The sequence below is a fragment of the Lutjanus erythropterus genome, chromosome 13 (genome assembly GCF_056507025.1).
Source record: "Lutjanus erythropterus isolate fLutEry1 chromosome 13, fLutEry1.hap2, whole genome shotgun sequence".
Lineage (NCBI taxonomy): Eukaryota > Metazoa > Chordata > Actinopteri > Lutjaniformes > Lutjanidae > Lutjanus > Lutjanus erythropterus.
The window spans coordinates 39889389-39909386 of record NC_139329.1 but is presented as its reverse complement, the minus strand read 5'-3'; the positions used below and the strand labels follow the sequence as shown (position 1 = coordinate 39909386).

Below are 19998 nucleotides of genomic sequence, written 5' to 3'. Positions count from 1 at the left end.
ACAATATAAGTTTATTTTGACTATATTTACCACTTTCCCTTGCTGTCAGACAGACTTTTCTAATAGGAACCTGCTGTTAGACAAGCCGAATATCACTCCCTCCAAACCATCCAAATTCTATGGACAAAATCTGTCATTTTAGCTCCCAGAAGACAGGAGCTTTTGGTCGCTTGCTGCCTCCATCTGCTAGTTAGTGTTATTGTGTGACTTCAGTGAATCCAGTCTAACCCTTTTAAACACTGAAGTCACATAATTACAGAAACAAACTACCAGATCAAGGCAACAGGAGACCAAAAACTCTTGAGTTCTGTGAGGAAGGATGACAGTTTTTGTCAGTGGAGTTTGGTTTGTTTGGAGAGAGTGATATTTGTCTCAAACGACAGTGGTTTCCTATCAGAAAAGTCCGTCTGACAGCAAGGTAACGTGGTGAAAATATTCTAAATATAGCGTACACTTAAACTGATATTGATTTTCTGAACAACCATAATACACTGACCTCAAACAACTGCACTTCACAAAACCCAAACTATCTGTTTAAATATCCCTGCCTGATGAGATGTAACAGAAGAGGGAAGGACTTGCAGGACTTTTCCATTACAGCCAAAACAGATTTATTAAAACACGACAGATGACAGTTCAGAGGTTTTAGCGGCCAAATCATTATGAGGTCAAGAGACTGTGACACCAGCGGCGAGGCAGGTCACTGACAGTGTCTGAGAGGACAGAGGTGATGGCAGTAAAACTCTGCATGATGGATGGAGGAGCTTGTCCAGCTGGATGGAGGAAACAGGACGTGGTGCTGGATAACAGACAGCTCCGAGCGGCTGATAGATGCAGGCCAGCGGGACAGTTTGGCAGGGCTGGAGAACTGAACGCTGAGCTAAATTTGGTGAGAAGAAGCTGTGGAGGAAATACAGGCTGACCACTGAGCAGAGAAGAAAAAGTCTGAACCTGTTCTTCCATCTGGGAAAACCACAGTGTGACGGTCACCGATTTTGTTTCAAGCCTCAGGGGGATGATTCACAATGCTGATGGTTTCATTCAACAGCAGCCTGCTGAGTGACATGTTCTATTTTTAGGTCTTTTAAGGTAATTAAGGTAAGGTAACCAGTGCAAGCCGTCTTCATGATGAATATTCAAAAACTGCAGATTTAGACTGTCAGCACCAGATGCTTCAAACTGAACAGAACACAGACACCCACTGCATTTAGACAAAGGGAGGAGAGTGTTAGAATTAAAATCAGTGTCTTTTCCAGATGTCAAGTTTCCTGTCCTGTTACACCACTGATCATCAGCCACTCCAGCGAGAACAAAGCAGCACGCGTCCACTGATACACTAAATCTCTTGTAGAACAGCTGTGAGACTGAGCTCTAAGACCACTGAGTTAAAGGGAAACTCCGCAAATTTTACACATGAAGGTCAGTTCATCAGTCACAAGGAGGACTGCTCAGATACTCTCTGTGTCTCTGTGGGACGTTTAACATGTCACAGTGATGTCATCAGGGTGACATCAGAAAGCCTGGGGGCAGGGTGGGCATTTACCAGGCACATAGGGTCCAACAAAAAGATGCTGTTGGTTGCATTATGGGAAATTCAGGATCCAGTGTTTTTGTCATACTAGGGAGTGAAAATCAACTTTAACCTCTGCTACTTCAGTTTTGACCTGATTGTTTTAAACTGTCATCTGCGTCCACCAACAGGGCTGAGTAATGACATCAAGGTTCTTATCGTCTACTCGTGACAATCTGAACCGAGTGTGGCAGGAGAGGGGAAGAATCACAACATAACCTGTCAACGAGGTGCCAGCAACATCACCAAATCTAACAGCCTCCTCACTCAGGGTTCAGACTGGCACGTTCTGAACAAACTCAGTACAAACACTTCAAAAATGCAAATCCAACATTTGCATTTTGGAACACAATACAGCAAACTGAGTTCAGTCCTGCACTGGGCCAAGGCATTATGAGAAATGAGGGCTGCTGAACCATTAGATGATGATCTCACTGTTCCCTTATAGGCCACATGTGTCAAACTTGAGGCCCGCGAGAGCTCACAAAGAATATAACCTGCAGAAAAAAGTTATATGCTGTGTTACAGAAGTCTGGTGTCCATAAACTACTCCCACCTTCCTTACAGACTTGACAGGCAGCTGCTCAAGGATTTAGTCCTTGTTTCAACCATGATTTAAAGTGTAACTTGCTTTTAAAAATGTCATTTTACACAAGATTATGCATTAATCTCATTAGGACATTTAACCTGCAAGGTACACTTTAAACTATTCAATCAGATTAAAGAAAAAATGTAATTACACTCTCTCAATTTTAAGCACCTTATCAAAAAATCCAAGCACATTTCAAACCTTAAAAATCATGCATTTTCAAGGAATTCCAGCACCTGTGTGAACCTTATATCTTCAAGGACCAGTGTGTAAGAGTTAGCTCCATCTGCAGGTGAGGTCAAAGACTGTAAACAACCAAATCCCACTCCCTTTACCCTCACCTTCCAAGCATGTAAGAGAAACCCTGCAAAGGTTTTATGTAAAGCCAGAGGTTTGTCTCTTCTGAGTTACTGTAGAAACATGGCGGCACAATACGGCGGACTCCATGGCCATGCTGCCTGTGTAAGTATAAAGAGCTCATTCTCAGCTAAGAAAAACACAACTATTCTTATTTTAAGATGATTAGACACTAATGGAAACATACTATATTCATATTTTATTACATTTCTGCAATGTCTTACCAACGAGTTCCCTAAAAAGAATTGTTGATCACACCCTCTATCATTTTTTAAAATCCTGTTGCCAATCAATAAAAGCCCTCCCTCCAACTTCATGGAAGTGCAAAAACAAATCACTGGTGAAAACAGCAGCAGTTATGATTGACAAACCCACACAGACAAAAGGAGAGTGAATAAAAGCAGGACATCAAAATCCACCGTTTGTGAGACTTTGATTCAGGACACGAACAACGGAACATTTTAACCCCATCCTTCTCCTCTTACCTTCACACCCACGACCTTCTTCAGATTTCGGCATTCGCTGTTGTCCACTTCCTCTTGCTCTGTTGTCATGGCAACGGGCTGGCCAATCCCTGCAGAGTCCAGTGCCATATTTCCAAGCTGCTCGGCTGCAGCTAACTCCGGGTTTTGTTGGCCCTCAAACGGGCCGCTGCGAGGGGCCCCTAACGGCAGGATGGGGGCCACCGACTCTTTCTCAGTGTTCACCACTCCAGTGGCCACAACCTCCATTTTCTCCTTCTTAGTTTTCACCCCGTCTTTGTCCTTTTTCACAGCGGGGAGGGTACGGGAGGGTTTACTCAACTTGTCAGTTCCTTTACTGGGGGTAGAGTTGGGGTTCTGGGGTGAGGGGTCCCCAGGAGTCCGACCCTGCACCTCCTTCTTGGCTCCGTCTGAGACCGGGGCCTTCACGCTCTCCTTAGAGTTTTTACTACGTTTGGATTTGGATTTGCTCTCTTTGCCCTGCACGGCGGCTACAGGACTAACAAACTTGATATTGTCAGGTAAAGTAGCCACGGCGCTGGGAGGGGCCGCCATGCCCCCTCCCTCCTTACTGCTTGACATCTCTAGCTTGTCCTTCTCCAAGTCGGCGTCCAGGTCAATGATCAGATTGCCAACACCGATATCCCACTCATCGCCGCTGTCATACGTGTCCACCGCGTTGGAGTCCACACCTTTCCCGCCTGCAGGGCCGCTGCTGAGGGACATCTTAGTAGGAGCGTCCCGGAGCGCCGCAGGAGGGCCACAGGAGGGCCGCGCTCCTCCCAGCCGCAGGACGCCTCCTCAGGGCAGGACCCCACGCCTCCTCCCTGCTCCCCACATCGCCTCCTGCGGGACAAACAACAGGTCAGAAACAAATAGTAGGGCTCAAATTCATCATTATAACCATTATTGATTAATGCCTCAGTTATATAAGCTGTTAAATAAGTAGTTATTTCTATTTCCACATAATTTTTTAAAATTTAAGTCACACAGTAACAAGCAGCTCCAGAGCTACAGGATGCAGACCCCCAAACTAACCTAAAAAAAACTACAACACAAAATATGTAAACAACCAAACCAGAGATGGTTTGATATCTTTTTTTGTCTGATACTGACGCTGCAACCTCTGCCATTATCAGTCCAATACAGACTTCTTCCCTTCTTAAACAACTAAGGTGTTAATGACACTTGCAAAAAACAAAAAAACATCCAATATGAGTTAAAATACATCAAATATTTTACTCCCATGAAGAAACAAACAGCTCACAGTATGACTCTGTTATTAATACTACAGCTTCTTTTCATTTAAATGCTTTCAAGTGGAACTGTTAGCATCATTTTTGATTGGTCAGCACCATCTAAACATTCAAAATCAATCTGAAATAAATGCACAAGTGTCACGGGCCTGTTTCACTTTTTAGCATATTAATACCCAAAAGTCCAAGATGACGTCCTCAAATGTCTTGTTTGTCCACAACTCAAAGATCATCAGTTTACTGTCAGAGAGGAGGAAAGAAACCAGAAAATATTCACATTTAAGAAACTGAAATCAGAGAAAAAAATTACACAAAACAATTAATTAATTAATTATTCCTGTCTTGTCAATTGAAAAAAGTGATCAATCTGGCAATAATTTTTCCACTAATTGATCAGTTGGTGAGTAAAATATCAGAAAATGTTGATCAGTGGAAAAAAAAGACTTTAAAACACCTGAGAGAAACCAAACAAAACCAAACTGCAGCTGCAGCCGGTTTGTCCACCTGTGTGATTCAGGCTGCTTGTATCAGCAGCCATGTTTGGCCTGCATCCATCAGGACTCGCTCTCTCTCTCATTCCTTCACATTACAGAGGACACTCCAGATTATTGATTATCCAGCGGCTGTGTGGCTCTGTCAGCTGCTCTGCTCTCAGCTCGCTGCAACAGCAGACCGCTCAGCATCCCAACATGGGAGCATAAGAACTCACTCCTCATACTACAATCTGGAAAATGAGATTTTATTAAAAACTACCAACACATCCCAGCCGGTCTCAACAGTTTGAACACACTTGGCTCATGAAGAAACACGTGTCCAGTTGTGATCGATGACATCACTTCCAGATTAAGAGATAATTTTTGTCAAGAGATCTAACATGAAAAATATTTGTGATTTATCAAGAACGAGAAAAGTTCAAACATCACCAACAGACAATGAACAGACTGCCAAACATTGATTATTTTCATTGTCTTTTAATCTGTCGATTATTTTCTTGATTAATTAATTCTGACACAATCTTGTCACTTGAATAGGTCAGAACATCTGAAAGCAGCTTCACCTGTTTTCACATATTCTGGCCTATTTTTCAACTAGTGATCAATCTGGCAATAATTTTTCCACTAATTAAATACTTGTTTGGAAATTGTCTAAATAAGGCAGAATTCTGTTGCACAAATAAGAAACATTATGTTATCAATACTGATTGCTAATCAATATGCCCTGATCGTGTGTTTCAGAGGTGTATTTGGAGCCTGTCGGAGTCACAGTGTCTCTGAGGGACTGTTTGTTGTGACCGGGTCAGAGACAGAGCAGGTCTGTCACTTCCTGTCGTGTGTTTCCTGGAGACTGACGGGTGAAGTGGGTGGAGGAGGTTTATTGCTCCTGACATAAAGGCCGTATTGACGAGGGGATCGCGGCCATTCACCATGCGGCTTTTTTCCCAGCAGCGCTCTGCAACAGGCAGCATGAAGGAACAGACGCATCCCTCCTCTAAAGCCTCCTTTGGGCCACTTATCATATGAATGGAGCGCCGTGACCCCTGACCTCTGCTGACAATACAAGGCTGTTGGCAGAGCCATGGGAGCGGATGGGAGGGTGGAGGGGCGGGTTGTGATGTTAACAGCCCGACTGAGTCAACACTGATGCTAATTAAGGTTCTGATTAACACAGCATGAAACGAACAGACGACCAGGAGGTTTAACTTCCACTTCATCTGAAACAACACTGACTTCTGCCAGAATCTGTATGAAGGAGTGAAATTTACACCTGGACAGCAGAGAGATGGGTGAACTGCACCGCAGACATCCAGGGATGTATTCATATATTGAATATTGCAATATTCAAAAAATGTCTCAATACCACACTGGGCTGTGGCGATATCTGTAGCGATACAGATGGGTTTCTTCTGTACAATTGTTACAGGGTGTGCACACGTCTCAGCAGTAAAAAAAACAAAAAAAAAAAGCCACGGTGCAGCATCCAAAACATTAGTCAACAGATGTCATCAACATCCGTTTTGCATGGAAAGTGAAAAATGTGACAGCTACTGTAAACGTCCTGTACAAGACATGAGACGTGACAGCCAGCTCGGTCTGTGACAGTGACGAAATGGCACCGATGACATTAGAAAGTAACCATGTATCGTGCCGATTACATCAAGAAATTATTTGTCAGTAGTGGGGAGAAATGACCAGATTACTTCTATTCTGTACAGGAACACACTGAGTCAGAGATCCAGAGAGGAACAGCGAGAGAGCGAGAGAACTATCTGTATGTTTACAGGCTGAAGGAACAACTTCATCTCCTACAGCGTCTTCCTCAATCATATCTAGAAGGGAACCCTTGATTTGCAAAACTGTCACAAGGTCATGGTTTAGTACAGAATAAAAACTCTCATGAGATTTGTCGCAGGTCTGAGGTTCCAGACAGGTGATGTACCTCTGTGCGTTTCACCTGTCTGGACCTATTTTTCAACTAGTGATCAATCTGGCAATAATTTTTCCCCACTAATCAATTAGTTATTTGGTCCATAAAATGTCAGAAAATATTGATCAGAGTCCAAGACGACGTCCTCAAATGTCTTGTTTTCTCCACAACTCAAAGATCATCAGTTTACTGTCAGAGAGGAGGAAAGAAACCAGAAAATATTTATATTTAAGAAGACTTTTTTTTTCTTTTTTACTCAAACTGATTAACATTTTTGGCCAAGTTCATAAATGAGACAAAATAAATACATATATATATTTAATATACACACTTTAAATACATGAACTGCAAATATTTGATTTGAGTCATCTGTTGACCAAACAAAGCCCCTGTGACCCACCTGAGGGTCATAAGTAAATAAATAAGTTTTCTGATTTAATTCAGAATTTATCAGATCAAGTAACTGGCAAAGAAGCCAAAGATTTTGACCAAATTTGACCAATTATTTGATATGAAATGTAGATTCTTGACATTTTGATGCTACAGACACACTGAGGTTTGATATGCAGCCTCATGCAGAAGAAGAAAACAGACAGAAGTAGTGAGGCAGCTCCATCCTTCATGTAATCCCACCTCAGCTCCACTCAGCTTCAGCTTTAAACAACCTGTAAAACCTGCTGTGTTTGATGGATTCTGTTCCAGCTGCATTAAAAACAACTTCTCTTCACGTTTCTTCACTTTATCTGTTTTAACCTCCATCATTCACACCCTTCTCATCTGTCTCACTAACTCCTCTACTCTCAACCAGCTGCCAAAATTATTACCCGTCTGAGGAAGACATATTTCCAGCCACCGCTGAGCCTGTTTGTCTGTCAGCGGGATCATTTGAAAACACATTAGCAGATCGCCATGAAATTCACTTGACAGGGAGGCTTTGATCCAAAGAACAGCTGATTAGATTCAGGCCTGACTGGGGTTTCCACTGTTTTAGTTCCTTTTTTAGCTCAAACAGAGACAAAGATCTGATTCTGAATCCTGCTGAGATGCTTCACAAGAGCAAGAAATCCATTTATAAAACTCTAATGCTAATGATGTGTTCAAGTTCAGCAGCCTGCTGGAGGACTGCAACGGCAGTGAACGTCTGTTTTTAAGAAAAAGAGAAAAATTAGATCATCAATAACACTAAAACAGCCAAAATAAAACATGAGAGTCAACATTTTACTGCCTCTTGCAATATAACCCTCCTCTACTTTTCAGACCTGACTTGGCAGGCTGACCTCTGACCCCTCTGTGGCAGGAGAGTTACTCAACACACTAACTGCTCCTGCCGGCCAATCAGGTGTTGAACCCTGCTCCACTTGTGCCTGAGTGGCTGAGAAGCCAGATGGTCAGACAGGGGGGGGGGCAGCGCTAATCCTGCTGCTAATAAGACTTCAAATGCTCAGACACAACACTCAGTTAACGCTCAGACAACACTGAGAAAACACTGAAAACACACACGGGAGCCTTTCAACTAACTCGACTGGGTGACACTGGGCTCGTCAGAGTCACCCAGAGCTGCAACTTATTCTTAGTCTTATTTTCTTGATCAGTTGTTTGGTCCATAAATTATTGATCAGAGTCCAAGATGACGTCCTCAAATGTCTTGTTTTGTCCACAACTCAAAGATATTCAGTTTACTGTCAGAGAGGAGGAAAGAAACCAGATAAGATTCACATTTAACAAGCTGAAATCAGAGAATTTCAATGTTTTTTTTTTAAATTTTAATGGCTCAAAACCATTAATTATCAAAATAGATGCAGATTAATTTATTAGTTGATTAAATGTTTAATGTTGGTTGTTAGGTTTACTGGTTTGTCCAGCTGTTCCTTCCTTTGTTGTGTGTGAGTTAGTGATTGATTGATTTAAAAACAAAAAAAATAGTGAAATCCCAGTGTTTTTCCTCTGAACTGGCAGCTGTGTACACTGCGCACGGCAGGATATCATATCGTTTATTTTTCTTTCTTTAATTGTAATCCTATTAATAATCCACATTTTCACTAAATATATCTCTAATCTCATTAGCTTGTTTTTATCTGAAAATGTGATGGAACAGTTATCCTTTTTTTTTAGGGGTGGGACTCGATTAAAAAAAATTAATCCAATTAATTAGAGGCTTTGTGATTAATTAATCTCAATTAATCACATTTTAATGGCATACCAATATTTGCCACAAGAAGCAACATTTTTCAATTTAAATGGGTTTTGGTTTATGACTGAATCAAATGAGACACATGCAAACATTTAAACAACAAAATATTGTTTATTTTGCATCAGTCTGACAATGGCACTATAAATCATAATGGTGGTTATATTCAAGCTTTCATAGGACTTAAACTCCGAAGTGTTTCAGCAGCGCAGAGTTTTGTCCGTCTGATTGTGTTTACTCGCTCTGATTTTGTTGATGAAGTCCTCTTTCCGTGCTCTTTGTGCTTCTATCATGGATAAACAGGCTACGTACTTAAATTGTTTATTTTCTGTCTGTCTTTATGATCACGAGTCTGCATGGGGTCTTTTATTTTGAAAATCAACCGGATTCCCCCGTTTTCTGTGCCTGACTTCCTACCTGTTCGATCTGCTCTGTGCCAATTGACGCGCCATCCGTCGAAAATAGACTCGCTGCGTATTCTCTGGTATAAATTACAGCATTGACTACAATGGCTACGTACCTCTCCGAGTGCCGCAGCGCAGCCGTGCCTGGTGGTGTCTGTGATCGGCGGACCAGGAACTGACAAACGTTCCCGTGTTGCTGGAGTGCAAACTGCGATTAAATGCGTTAATTTTTTTGACGCGTTTTTTTTTTTTTTGTAATTAATTCATCGTAATTAACACGTTAAAGTCCCACCCCTACTTTTTTTGTATCTGGATTATGTAATCCTATTACAAGTAATCCATTACTCTATTAGAGATGCACCTGAATATTTACTTTTAAGAAGCTGAAATCAGAGAATTTGGAGATTCTTTAATTAAAAAATGACTTGAAACAATGAAGTGATAATCAAAGATAATCAGTTGCCAGTTAATCTAATAACTGATTAATAGATTAATCACTGCAGCTTTAACTTTTACAAATATTCTTTTCTTCTTTTTGTGTTTATTAAATTGATGTTTTTCTGTTTAGGACTCTTGGAAAAAAGCTGTACTTGGGCAAAAAAGAATAAAAAAATTCAAATCAAACCTTGATCTTTGGGAAATGAAACATTTTTCACCATTTTCTAGACCAAATAACTAATTTAGTAATCAAGAAAACAATCAACAAATTAATCAGCAATTAAAATAATCATCTGTTTTCAGCCCTAAAATAAAATAAAAAATCAAATGCTGTAAAGTGATTGGAGGAGAGGAGTATGAGGTGACGAGAGATTATGGTGCTGTATATCTGTGAATCGGCGCTGAGTCGGCCGTGTCACGACTAACCTACTGATTCCTGAGCTGCTCCTGTTAAATCTGACGGAGTGGACTAGCTGGTGGCGTCTCCTCTGCAGAGCGGTTCTCACATCACATTTTCTGCTCAACTGCCTCTAATGCCACACTTAATTACAGGCGGCGGCGGCGGTGTGGCAGGACCTCCATGGGCCGCTCCTGTGAGCAGCCTGCCCTGCTGTCAGCCTGAGAGGAGCCTCTTTATATGGAAATGAGCCGGAGATGCAGCGAGTCCAGCCGGTCCCGCCGCCTTCTCACCAGCAGCAGGACAAATCATCCAGGCTGCTCTGATGGAAACTTGGCCCAGACGGCTCCACAACTCAACGCAGACGAGCCAGCGAGCATCTTCTGACTCCGCCGGGCTATAAACTACACGTCCCAGGCAGGGTGAATCCTCGCCCACGTATTAACACGCTGTCAGGGCTCCTGATGATTTACACCAGGCTGTGCCGCGCTGCAGGAGCAGGAAGACGAGGCTGGGAGACCGCCAGCTTCAGCTGAGCCACTGCTGCTGCTGCTGCTCTGGCTCTGTGTGGACTGCTGGTGAACTGGCTCTGGAGAACCGGTTCTCTAAAAACTGGTACACTGTGTGTTTACAGCTGTGGTTTCACTGGCGGAAAGGCTGAACTGATCACATCAGCTGATTATTATTCAGCAGATTCAAACTGCTGCTGAGACACTTTATCAATAAATTAAGTCGACATTCAACAGAAAATAAAACAAGTGTTTAATCGTCTCAGTCAGGAAAACGTGGACTGGTTCCAGCTCCTCAGACGTGAGGAGACACAGATTCTCTCAAATTCATATCACTGTTCAGCAAAACAATCCATTTAAAGACATCAGAAGAGAAATACTGAGATATTGATCGATAATAAAACTAATAAACGCCAATTCTAAACCTGATGAAGCTACAGGAAACTTTTATTCCTGGTGTGGACATCAGTGCTGTGACATGTGCAACTGCACACTAGAAGCTGCAAAAATTATTTAGAAAAAACAACAACAACAACAACAAAAAAAACAAAAAACTGTAGTTTGGCTTTTACATTCCAGGTGTAAATGGTGGGACGGTGGAGGTGGTGTGTTGTTGTACATGTGTTGCATGTCAGTTTGTCAGTAGCATGAGCGTCCAGTGTTTTGGGCAGTCCTAACAGCTGGGGTGGGTCAACGTGTCTGAATCTGGTGTCCACACACTTTTATGGTTGTGTTTGAACTATTTCTACAATGCAGATGAGTCACTGTTATGTTCGTTTTTTTGTAGAATCAATCTCATGTCATTCAGTTGGGAAATGTTTTCTAGATCAGAGGCATCACACAAAAGGAACATGGAACGTCTGGAACAAAATCTCTGATTAGTCGAAAAGTCAGCAACAAATTAACAGTCACTTCTCAAGTTGACACAACTAACACTTAACTTCAAGTGCTGCTAAAGGTCCTGGAAAATTAAATAGAGAATGTACAGCTACTATCATCATCATCATCATCATCATCATCATCTTCTTCATCATCATCATCAGCTGGTGCTGAAGTGAAACCTCCACAGTGAGTTTTCTTTATGTCAACCTGTCGGATCCCATTGACAGTCGGGGAACAGATCAGCACTCTCATGTTCCTGTACGCCAGAGATAAATCAGCTTTATTCAAATGAGAGCTGCAGTGGAACACGTCGCTGCAGGCAAACAGCCGAGCGCTCGCTGACATGTCTGTTTGTTTAGTGACACTCTGCAGAGGGAGTTTAAAACCACAGCTTCACTGTGAGAACAGGAGGTGGCTGTGGAGTTATAGTTCTGCTGTCACACATGAGAACAAATCCTCTCAATATTCACCAGTATAATATGACAGTCCTGAACTATGAAGGGAAAAGGCAGTAACTTTATTTTAGAGACATTAAAGACATCCTTTGTCAGGTGGACAAATGCCTTCTCTCAAATGTGTTTTATTTTGGAGAAAATAGGGGCTTGAATTTACGGTAACTGCAATATTTTATCAGAAAAAGTTTGATAGGATTTAATATTTAAGGACACTGATCAACATTTTATGGACCAAACAACTGATCGATTAGTGGACGCGCACGTTCCAGACGTTATTTAGGCTATTCACCGGTATGGCGGTATATGAAAAATTAATATCAGAACGAAAATAAAGACCGGTTTTCGGTACCAACCAGTATACCGCACAGGCGTTAACGAACCAATTAAGTTTGTATTAGTTTGGTAAAAGAGAGAAACTTGAATTCAGAAGGTGAACTGTTGTATTTGTCCGTTTAAAATGGAAAATAAGTGGAAAATTTCATCCAACTCTAGTCTGTAGAATCTGATGTGTAGACCAACACGTCTCTGAACCACCAAAATCATTTTAAACACAAAAACTGGGTTTTGATCAAGTACTGCAGTAGCCCATGTTGTGATTTTGACAAGCCTCTGTTTCCAGAGGTTAGTTTGCTAAATAGGCTCGATCAGCACTGGTCCGCTCAGAACTACATCTAACTTGTGTTTTCAGCGGGCTGTAAATCCCATAATCCACTAACCACTCTGACTACTTCAGCCGCCGGCTGGATGTTTACACTCTGTCTCCAAATGATGTCTGCTGGCTGTTCAACCTGCAGGGAGACTGACAGAGGGTTTTTCTCCTGTTTGAGATTTCCTCAGGCTGCCAGAGACTTCTTCATGTTTACAGTGTGCAGAGCGGGAGGAGAGACGATAATGAACAGCTGGACTGACTCTATAAATACTAAAAACCACCTTTATGGCTTTATAGCCACTAATAAATGTCTCTGTGCGGTTTTCATCGAAAAGAAGAGGAAGATTTAACACACGATTCAAATGTACACAAAGTAAAATATATACATATATGTGTGTGTGTGTGTGTGTGTGTGTGTGTGTAAAGCCAGCAGAACAGGGGCAAACATCTGGACTACATCATCCAGATATGAGGTTTAGTGTTAAAGGAACAGTACAACATTTGAACTAATATGTTTATTCACTTTCAGGCTGAGAGTTGGATGACATCTCATCAGTAAACTGATGCTAAGTTTAGCTTAGCATGAAGAATGGAAAACACAGCAGCAAATGAACATGACGGTGACACAGAGCAACCTGTCAACACAACGTCAGCAGTTCATAATTCACACAGCCGTCCTGCTCTGGGATCTGTTCCCGGTTTAACCTCTGAACCTGCTGCTGTCCAGTCCACTACAGAAATGCTTGACAACCCCACAAACTGCACGTTTTTTTAAACAGAAATGTGCTCGAAATAAACACAAGAAATTTAAAATAAACTTGTTACCAACGGAAAAAGAGAGAAAAACACTGGCTTTATCTTCTGCTCTCAGCGGTTGTATGAATGTGGAGCTTTCTGAACATTTCAGTGAACATCTGAAACTGTGTAGACGTCTCAACAGTCTAAAAGTTTAAAAGCCTGCAGAGCTGTTCAGACTCCATCAAAGCAACATCCTGGAAAACTTAGAGCCAACAAGAAATATGTATTTACATTTTTCTCTGGAAAATCCTGCATCAGACGTGTGAAGAGACCGTGAGACGTTTTAAGGCTCTGAGTTTAGAAAATAAGAGCTGCAGACAGACAATCAGTAATCCCTGAAGAAGAACTGATCTGTCTGCAGCTCAGGGGAGTCCAGCTCAGGTTCTCTCTGTTTGTTCATCAATCCGACCTCTGTTCTGCCACAGAACCACGTTCACACTGGTTGTAACTGCTGTTTTGTGAATGCAGGTCAGTTCAGGTTTGACAGCAGCCTCATTGGGGACACACAAACCTCAGAAACCAACACAACTGAGCAAACCTTGCTGACTATCTGAATGAACTGAATCACACTCTGAATCTTCAAACTAATACAAGCATTTGCAGGAAATGAAAGAATAAAAGCTCTGCAGCAGCTAGAAATAGATTATTTTGAATGAATGACTGCAGCACAGAACAGATTCTGTTCAGAATTCAAACCTGCTGTCTGTCAGGATGGAAACAGGGTTTTTTTCTGTTGAGTTGCAGTAGAGATTCAAAGCTGCTGCTTCAGACTCTGTGATAAATGCAACCAACTCTCTCCTCTGCAGCCTCCACCAATGGGAGAATTTCATTCAAATGGCCTTTTTTGGTCTTTTTGGTTGGTGAACAACATCAGTCACTCACTGCAAGAATTTAAACAAATCTCACAGTAAAAATTTAAAGTAGAGTTTGGTGATGATAAACTTTTCCAACTGGTCACTGTTGGTCCATCAACCAGCATGTGCAAATATATTTGTGCAGGTGTGTGCAGGGTAGGGGTGAGCAACATGCTAAAAATTTCTAACCCCCTCCTACTTCCTCACAGCCTCTCAAGTCTCAGCTGGAAATTTCACAACGTTACATATGCTATGTACATTCATTATGACCAATGAACAAAATTGACTTGCAAAGTCTCAAGAAATTAAATATTCTCACACCTATTTCCATTTTTAAACAAAGAAATACAACCGTTCACCTTCTGAATTCAAGTTTCTGTCTTTTATCAAACTAAGACGTGCTTCACTTCTCATTAACTCTTCGTTAAACACACACACACACACACACACACACAAAAAACAACATGTAAAACTCTTCAAAACCATCTTAGTCTGTTCATTCTTCCCCCAATCACCAACTCTGGTTTGGTTGAATTAAATCCTTAAGTCACTGTGTGAAAAGTAGAGATGCACCGATTGCAATTTTCTTAGCCGATTCCGATTTCCGGTTTTTATAAGAGTCTTTTCACCATTTTTCTGACATAACATAAAATAACTGACAGATAAATTAACAATGAAACTAATCCCTTTTAGTTTTTAGGACTCCTTCCTGCAGCAGCTCTTTGTGTCTTCGTGGGAAATGTGATCGCAGCAGCAGCCCAAAGAGAAGAACCGCAGGGTCATCTGTAAACCCACATATAAATCCAACCTCTGACATTTGTGATTCTCCTTATGATGCCGTCAGCTGCTGTCAGTCAGATGATTGTTACCCGGGATTTACACCAGGCGCGCCTGCGCCGCGGAACGGCTGTCATGCATGTGACTTCAATTTACACCAGCAGCGTTTCAGAAGCGTTTCAGCAGCGGAGCGTTTTGCCCGTCTGATTATGTTTACTTGCTCTGATTTTGCTGATGAAGTCCTCTTTCCTTCCTCTTTGTGTTTCTACCATGGATAAGCAGGCTACATAATTAAATTGTTTATTTTCTGTCTGTCTTTACGATCACAAGTCTGCACGGGGTCTTTTATTTTGAAAATCAACCGGATTCTCCCCTGTTTTCCGTGCCTGACTTCCTGCCCGTTCGACCAGCTCTGTGTCAATTGACGCGCCACCCATCGAAAATAGACTCGCTGCGTATTCTCCGCGGAGCGCCGAGCCGCTTCTGGGACGCTGCTGAGACGCGCCGCGGCGCTTCTGGTGTAAATTACAGCATTGACTAGAATGGGAGCTACATCTCTGCATCTCTGCAGCCGCGCCTGGTGTAAATGCGGGGTTAGAAAACACACCCCGAGCGCACAGAGCAGTGCATTGAAAGCAGAAAAGCAGCAGCTGCACTGAAGCTTCTGACTTCACACATTTTACAGGAAATAAGCAGCAGGAGCATTAATACCAAACTCCTGCATGCAGCTGTCAGCAGACTGAGCACCACACCGAGGCTGACCAGTAAATCACAACCAACCGGGACGCAGCACAGACCTCCATCCAACCACCACTGTGCATGTGTTCAGTGATGAGAGCAGGAGGGAAGTGAAAGTCAAACTACCACACCTGAGCCTCTGAATCAGGTCTCACTCTCTACATAAAAGGGGACATCCTCCATTTTGTGGATACGTTTTTTTAATAAAGAAAACAGAAGAAAAGCTTCATCTGCAGGCTTTGTCACTGGCAGCAGTGGAAACACCCGCATCCTGTTTCAGCACATCAACACCAGCATGACAAAGTTTAGCAAAAAGCATTAGTGTGTGTGTGTGTGTGTGTGTGTGTGTGTGTGTGTGTGTGTGTAGTCAGTGCAAAATAAAACAGGAGTGACTTCACAGACAAAATAAACCAGAGCAAATAAACAAGAAGAGCCATGGAGGGGATGAGAACAAACCACAGATGTTAATGATTAATTATTATAATATCTATGAATCGGCAGCTTGTCTCTTTCACCTGTTCTGACCAGTCCTTCCAGGAAGATGTAACTGCAATTATTCACAAAAATTCAGCCAATCCTTGTAAATTCTGTGTGACCTTGCAATTTTATCCAAACTTTTCTGCAAATGTGACCAATCACAGCAGTCTCCCATGTTAATGTCATACATGTCTCAAAGACCAACTCAACATTTGTTTTATTATTCACTATTGTTTTGCATTTACATATTTTTTAATTTTGTTGTGGGTTCTGAGAAGAACACATTTGAAGTAGCCCATGTTGTGCCCACTCTGTGCACTTTTATTTTGCTGTGCTGTTTTTGAGTTTGAGCTCCAAAAAGATTTGACTTCTTTGTGGAAAACCCCTCAGGTGACCGTCTTTGTTTACACACGAAGCAGATTTGAATCATTTTTGTAATTCTGAGTGTTTTTGTTAAGGTTAGTTAGAAGACTCAGGCCAGAGAGCAACTTCGTTCTCCCTTTGCATTTTTTTTTATGGGTCTCACAGTTTCATTGCAAAAAATGTGCATTGCAATTTTTTTTAGACAAGCAGCCGTGAAATCAGACATTTTAGGTTGCAACAATCCCAAAAAAGGCCTGATGGATCCTGGAGAGACTGATTAGTATTTTCAATCGGTTAAGGGAAATCCATGAAATTCAAAAATGCTCAAAAATAATACTTGCCCGGTCAGGTAAAATGCCACGTTGGACAAGTACATCTGGTAACTCACTTTCTCGCCAAGACGATTGGTAAACAAGAACTGCACAATTAAACTTTTTTGATAACTAATTAATTGTGAATGTAATTTTTCATGCAAATATGGCAGAAAAGATGTTTTCAACATCTCAAATATGAAAATTTCTAGATTTTCTTTATTTATTATCACATTAAACTGAATATCTTTGTGTTATGGACTGACAAAAGGAGACATTTAAAGATAAGACATCAGACTCAAAGGCACTGCAACCCTCAATTAAACATGATAATTAACTTCAGTCTTTCTTCTTATCTGATAAGTGCTAATAAAACCGTTTGTACAGGGGCAAGTGAAAACTGGGTAGATATCTGACCCACAAAAAAAAAAACACACACACTAATGTTGAACCCTGCCTTGTGAGGGCTTCAGGTGAAGTGAAATCAGGATTAAGATGTTAACATGAACCGGAGAAAACTGTGATTTTGTCAACAGTCTTGTACTTGAGAGATACCCTGATACACACCAGTGCTGTTCACGTCTAAAAATAAATGCAATTTTGAATCTCAGTCTGAGCAGTTTCACATGCTTATCATGTCTGAAACCTCCTCAACCCGACACTCTGCCGTGGAGGCACAGAAGCGACTCTGACGCCTTGAACTGAGAATCCCAGACAGGCGTAAAAAACAACAACCCACAAAATGCAGCAGCAACACAATGAGATGTGTGATGTGCGAGGGCCCTGGAGCCACTGACTGCTGCCTGCAGAGGAAACCATGAAACACCATCAAACTGTTCTGTATCTCTGCTCTGCCGAAGAGTCTCATCCCCTCTGTCTGGATCATCTGCTGCTGACCTGCTCGGACTAACAGCTGCAGGGTTCAAAACAACTCATTTAAATGTCAGCACAGTTGTCTGCTTGTCAAGTGACTTTCAGCTGTAATGCCTGGAAACTGGTGGAAAGCATCAGCAGGGTTTAAAAAGTAATACGTGTTAGATTGCTTGAAATTTCTTTGTGTTTTTTATTGGTCCATTAGCTGTGAGATCCGGCTCTTAAATGGGACAGTTTCCTGCTGTGGACAGGGTCAGCAGCAACACGTATTAAAACACATCTATATCAGTTTAAGTGTACACTATACCTAGAATTAGGAATGTCCCAATACAACTTATTCACTTCCGATACGATACCAATATTGCAGCCTTGAGTACTGGCCGATACCGATATTGATCCGATACGACATCAGCACGAATCATACATACTTTTATTACTTATTTTGTAGTGTGGAATGTTAGAAAAGGCTTGATCAAGTGATGTTACTCAAACAGATAACAACAGTCAGTAGACAGAGTCTCCTATGGACAGAAGTGCTGGAGCGGAAAATGGACGGCTTATCGGAGCGCTTAGATCAGAGATTTTAGATGCAGTCCGATAAAATCCGATACTTGTTTTTTGGCTGATATCGGACCGATATCCGATATCAATATCGGATCAGGACACCCCTACCTAGAATATTTTCAGCACTTTACCTTGCTGTCAACAGACTTTTCTGATGGGAAACCTATTTATTTTCATACTCAATTAATCAGTTGATTCTTTTCTCAAATAATCCATTAGTTGTTTGATCCATAAAATGGTGTAAAATATCAGAAAATGTTGATCAGTGGAAAAAAAAGACTTTAAAACACCTGAGAGAAACCAAACAAAACCAAACTGCAGCTGCAGCCGGTTTGTCCACCTGTGTGATTCAGGCTGCTTGTATCAGCAGCCATGTTTGGCCTGCATCCATCAGGACTCGCTCTCTCTCTCATTCCTTCACATTACAGAGGACACTCCAGATTATTGATTATCCAGCGGCTGTGTGGCTCTGTCAGCTGCTCTGCTCTCAGCTCGCTGCAACAGCAGACCGCTCAGCATCCCAACATGGGAGCATAACAACTCACTCCTCATACTACAATCTGGAAAATGAGATTTTATTAAAAACTACCAACACATCCCAGCCGGTCTCAACAGTTTGAACACACTTGGCTCATGAAGAAACACGTGTCCAGTTGTGATCGATGACATCACTTCCAGATTAAGAGATAATTTTTGTCAAAAGATCTAATATGAAAAATATTTGTGATTTATCAAGAACAAGCAAAGTTCAAACATCACCAACAGACAATGAACAGACTGCCAAACATTGATTATTTTCATTAGAGTGAACCGAAAGCCATCATAATCTTCTGCACCACTCCTCCGTCTCTCTCTCTCTTTAATCTGTCTTCTTCTCTCTGAGCCACAGTTCAGTCAGCGGTCAGGAGATGCAACAGCTAAAACTCCAGTTACCACCCAGAGATGTGCACCGGCCCCGGCCTTAATGCCACGCGGAGAAAACGGGTGAGTTTCTGAGTGCAACATAAATCATCAAAGTGTCAATGGGCGGTGGACAGAAACCACATTTCACACAAAACAAAAGAGCTCCTGTGTTTTCTGTTGAACTGCTGCTTCAACAGAGGCCTCAGCAACCAAAACAGAAGCATTCAAATGTGGTGCTGCGCTGTTTTATTGTTGTGTTCTCAGACCAGAGCGCTGGGACACCAGTCTGAAAGTCAGACTTTATGAAATCTAGAGCCTATCCTTAAGGACTGGTATCAGGACTGATAACAGCATATTTTAATGGATCAGTATTAGCTAAAATCTACACAGTCAAACGCAGATCCTTTTGTTTACTGTGACCTGGGGCTGAACAGTTTTAAAAAATATATCTCATTGTGATTGTTTTGACTGATATTACAATAATGATCATTTTTATCATCATTACTCTTATTTTGATTGAAACATGTTAAAATGACTATGATGTGATCTTTTTGCAGGATATTTTTTAAATGCGTAGAATCTGATGTGTAGGACAGGACATCTCTGCCTCATCACATTCATTCATTTAGGTTTTTTGAGACATTTAACCTTTAACAAATATTGCCCCCCCTGCGATTTGAAAATTGCAGAAAATTTCGATTCAATGTGCAGCCCTAGTTTTATCCACCTCAGCCTGGTGG

The 19998-nt window shown here is 41.6% G+C and overlaps 1 protein-coding gene across 2 annotated transcripts in view; it reads right to left on the bottom strand.

The window, feature by feature from the left end:
* The window catches only part of znf609a (zinc finger protein 609a), a 50293-nt gene that overhangs the window by 23474 nt on the left and 6821 nt on the right, over window positions 1-19998 (bottom strand). For both annotated transcript variants that reach the window (XM_084733436.1, XM_084733435.1), the window contains exon 2: window positions 3002-3844. In XM_084733436.1, coding sequence (XP_084589562.1) covers window positions 3002-3724 — 723 coding nt within the window. In that variant the 5' untranslated portion in view covers window positions 3725-3844. The remainder of the gene's footprint in view (window positions 1-3001; window positions 3845-19998) is intronic.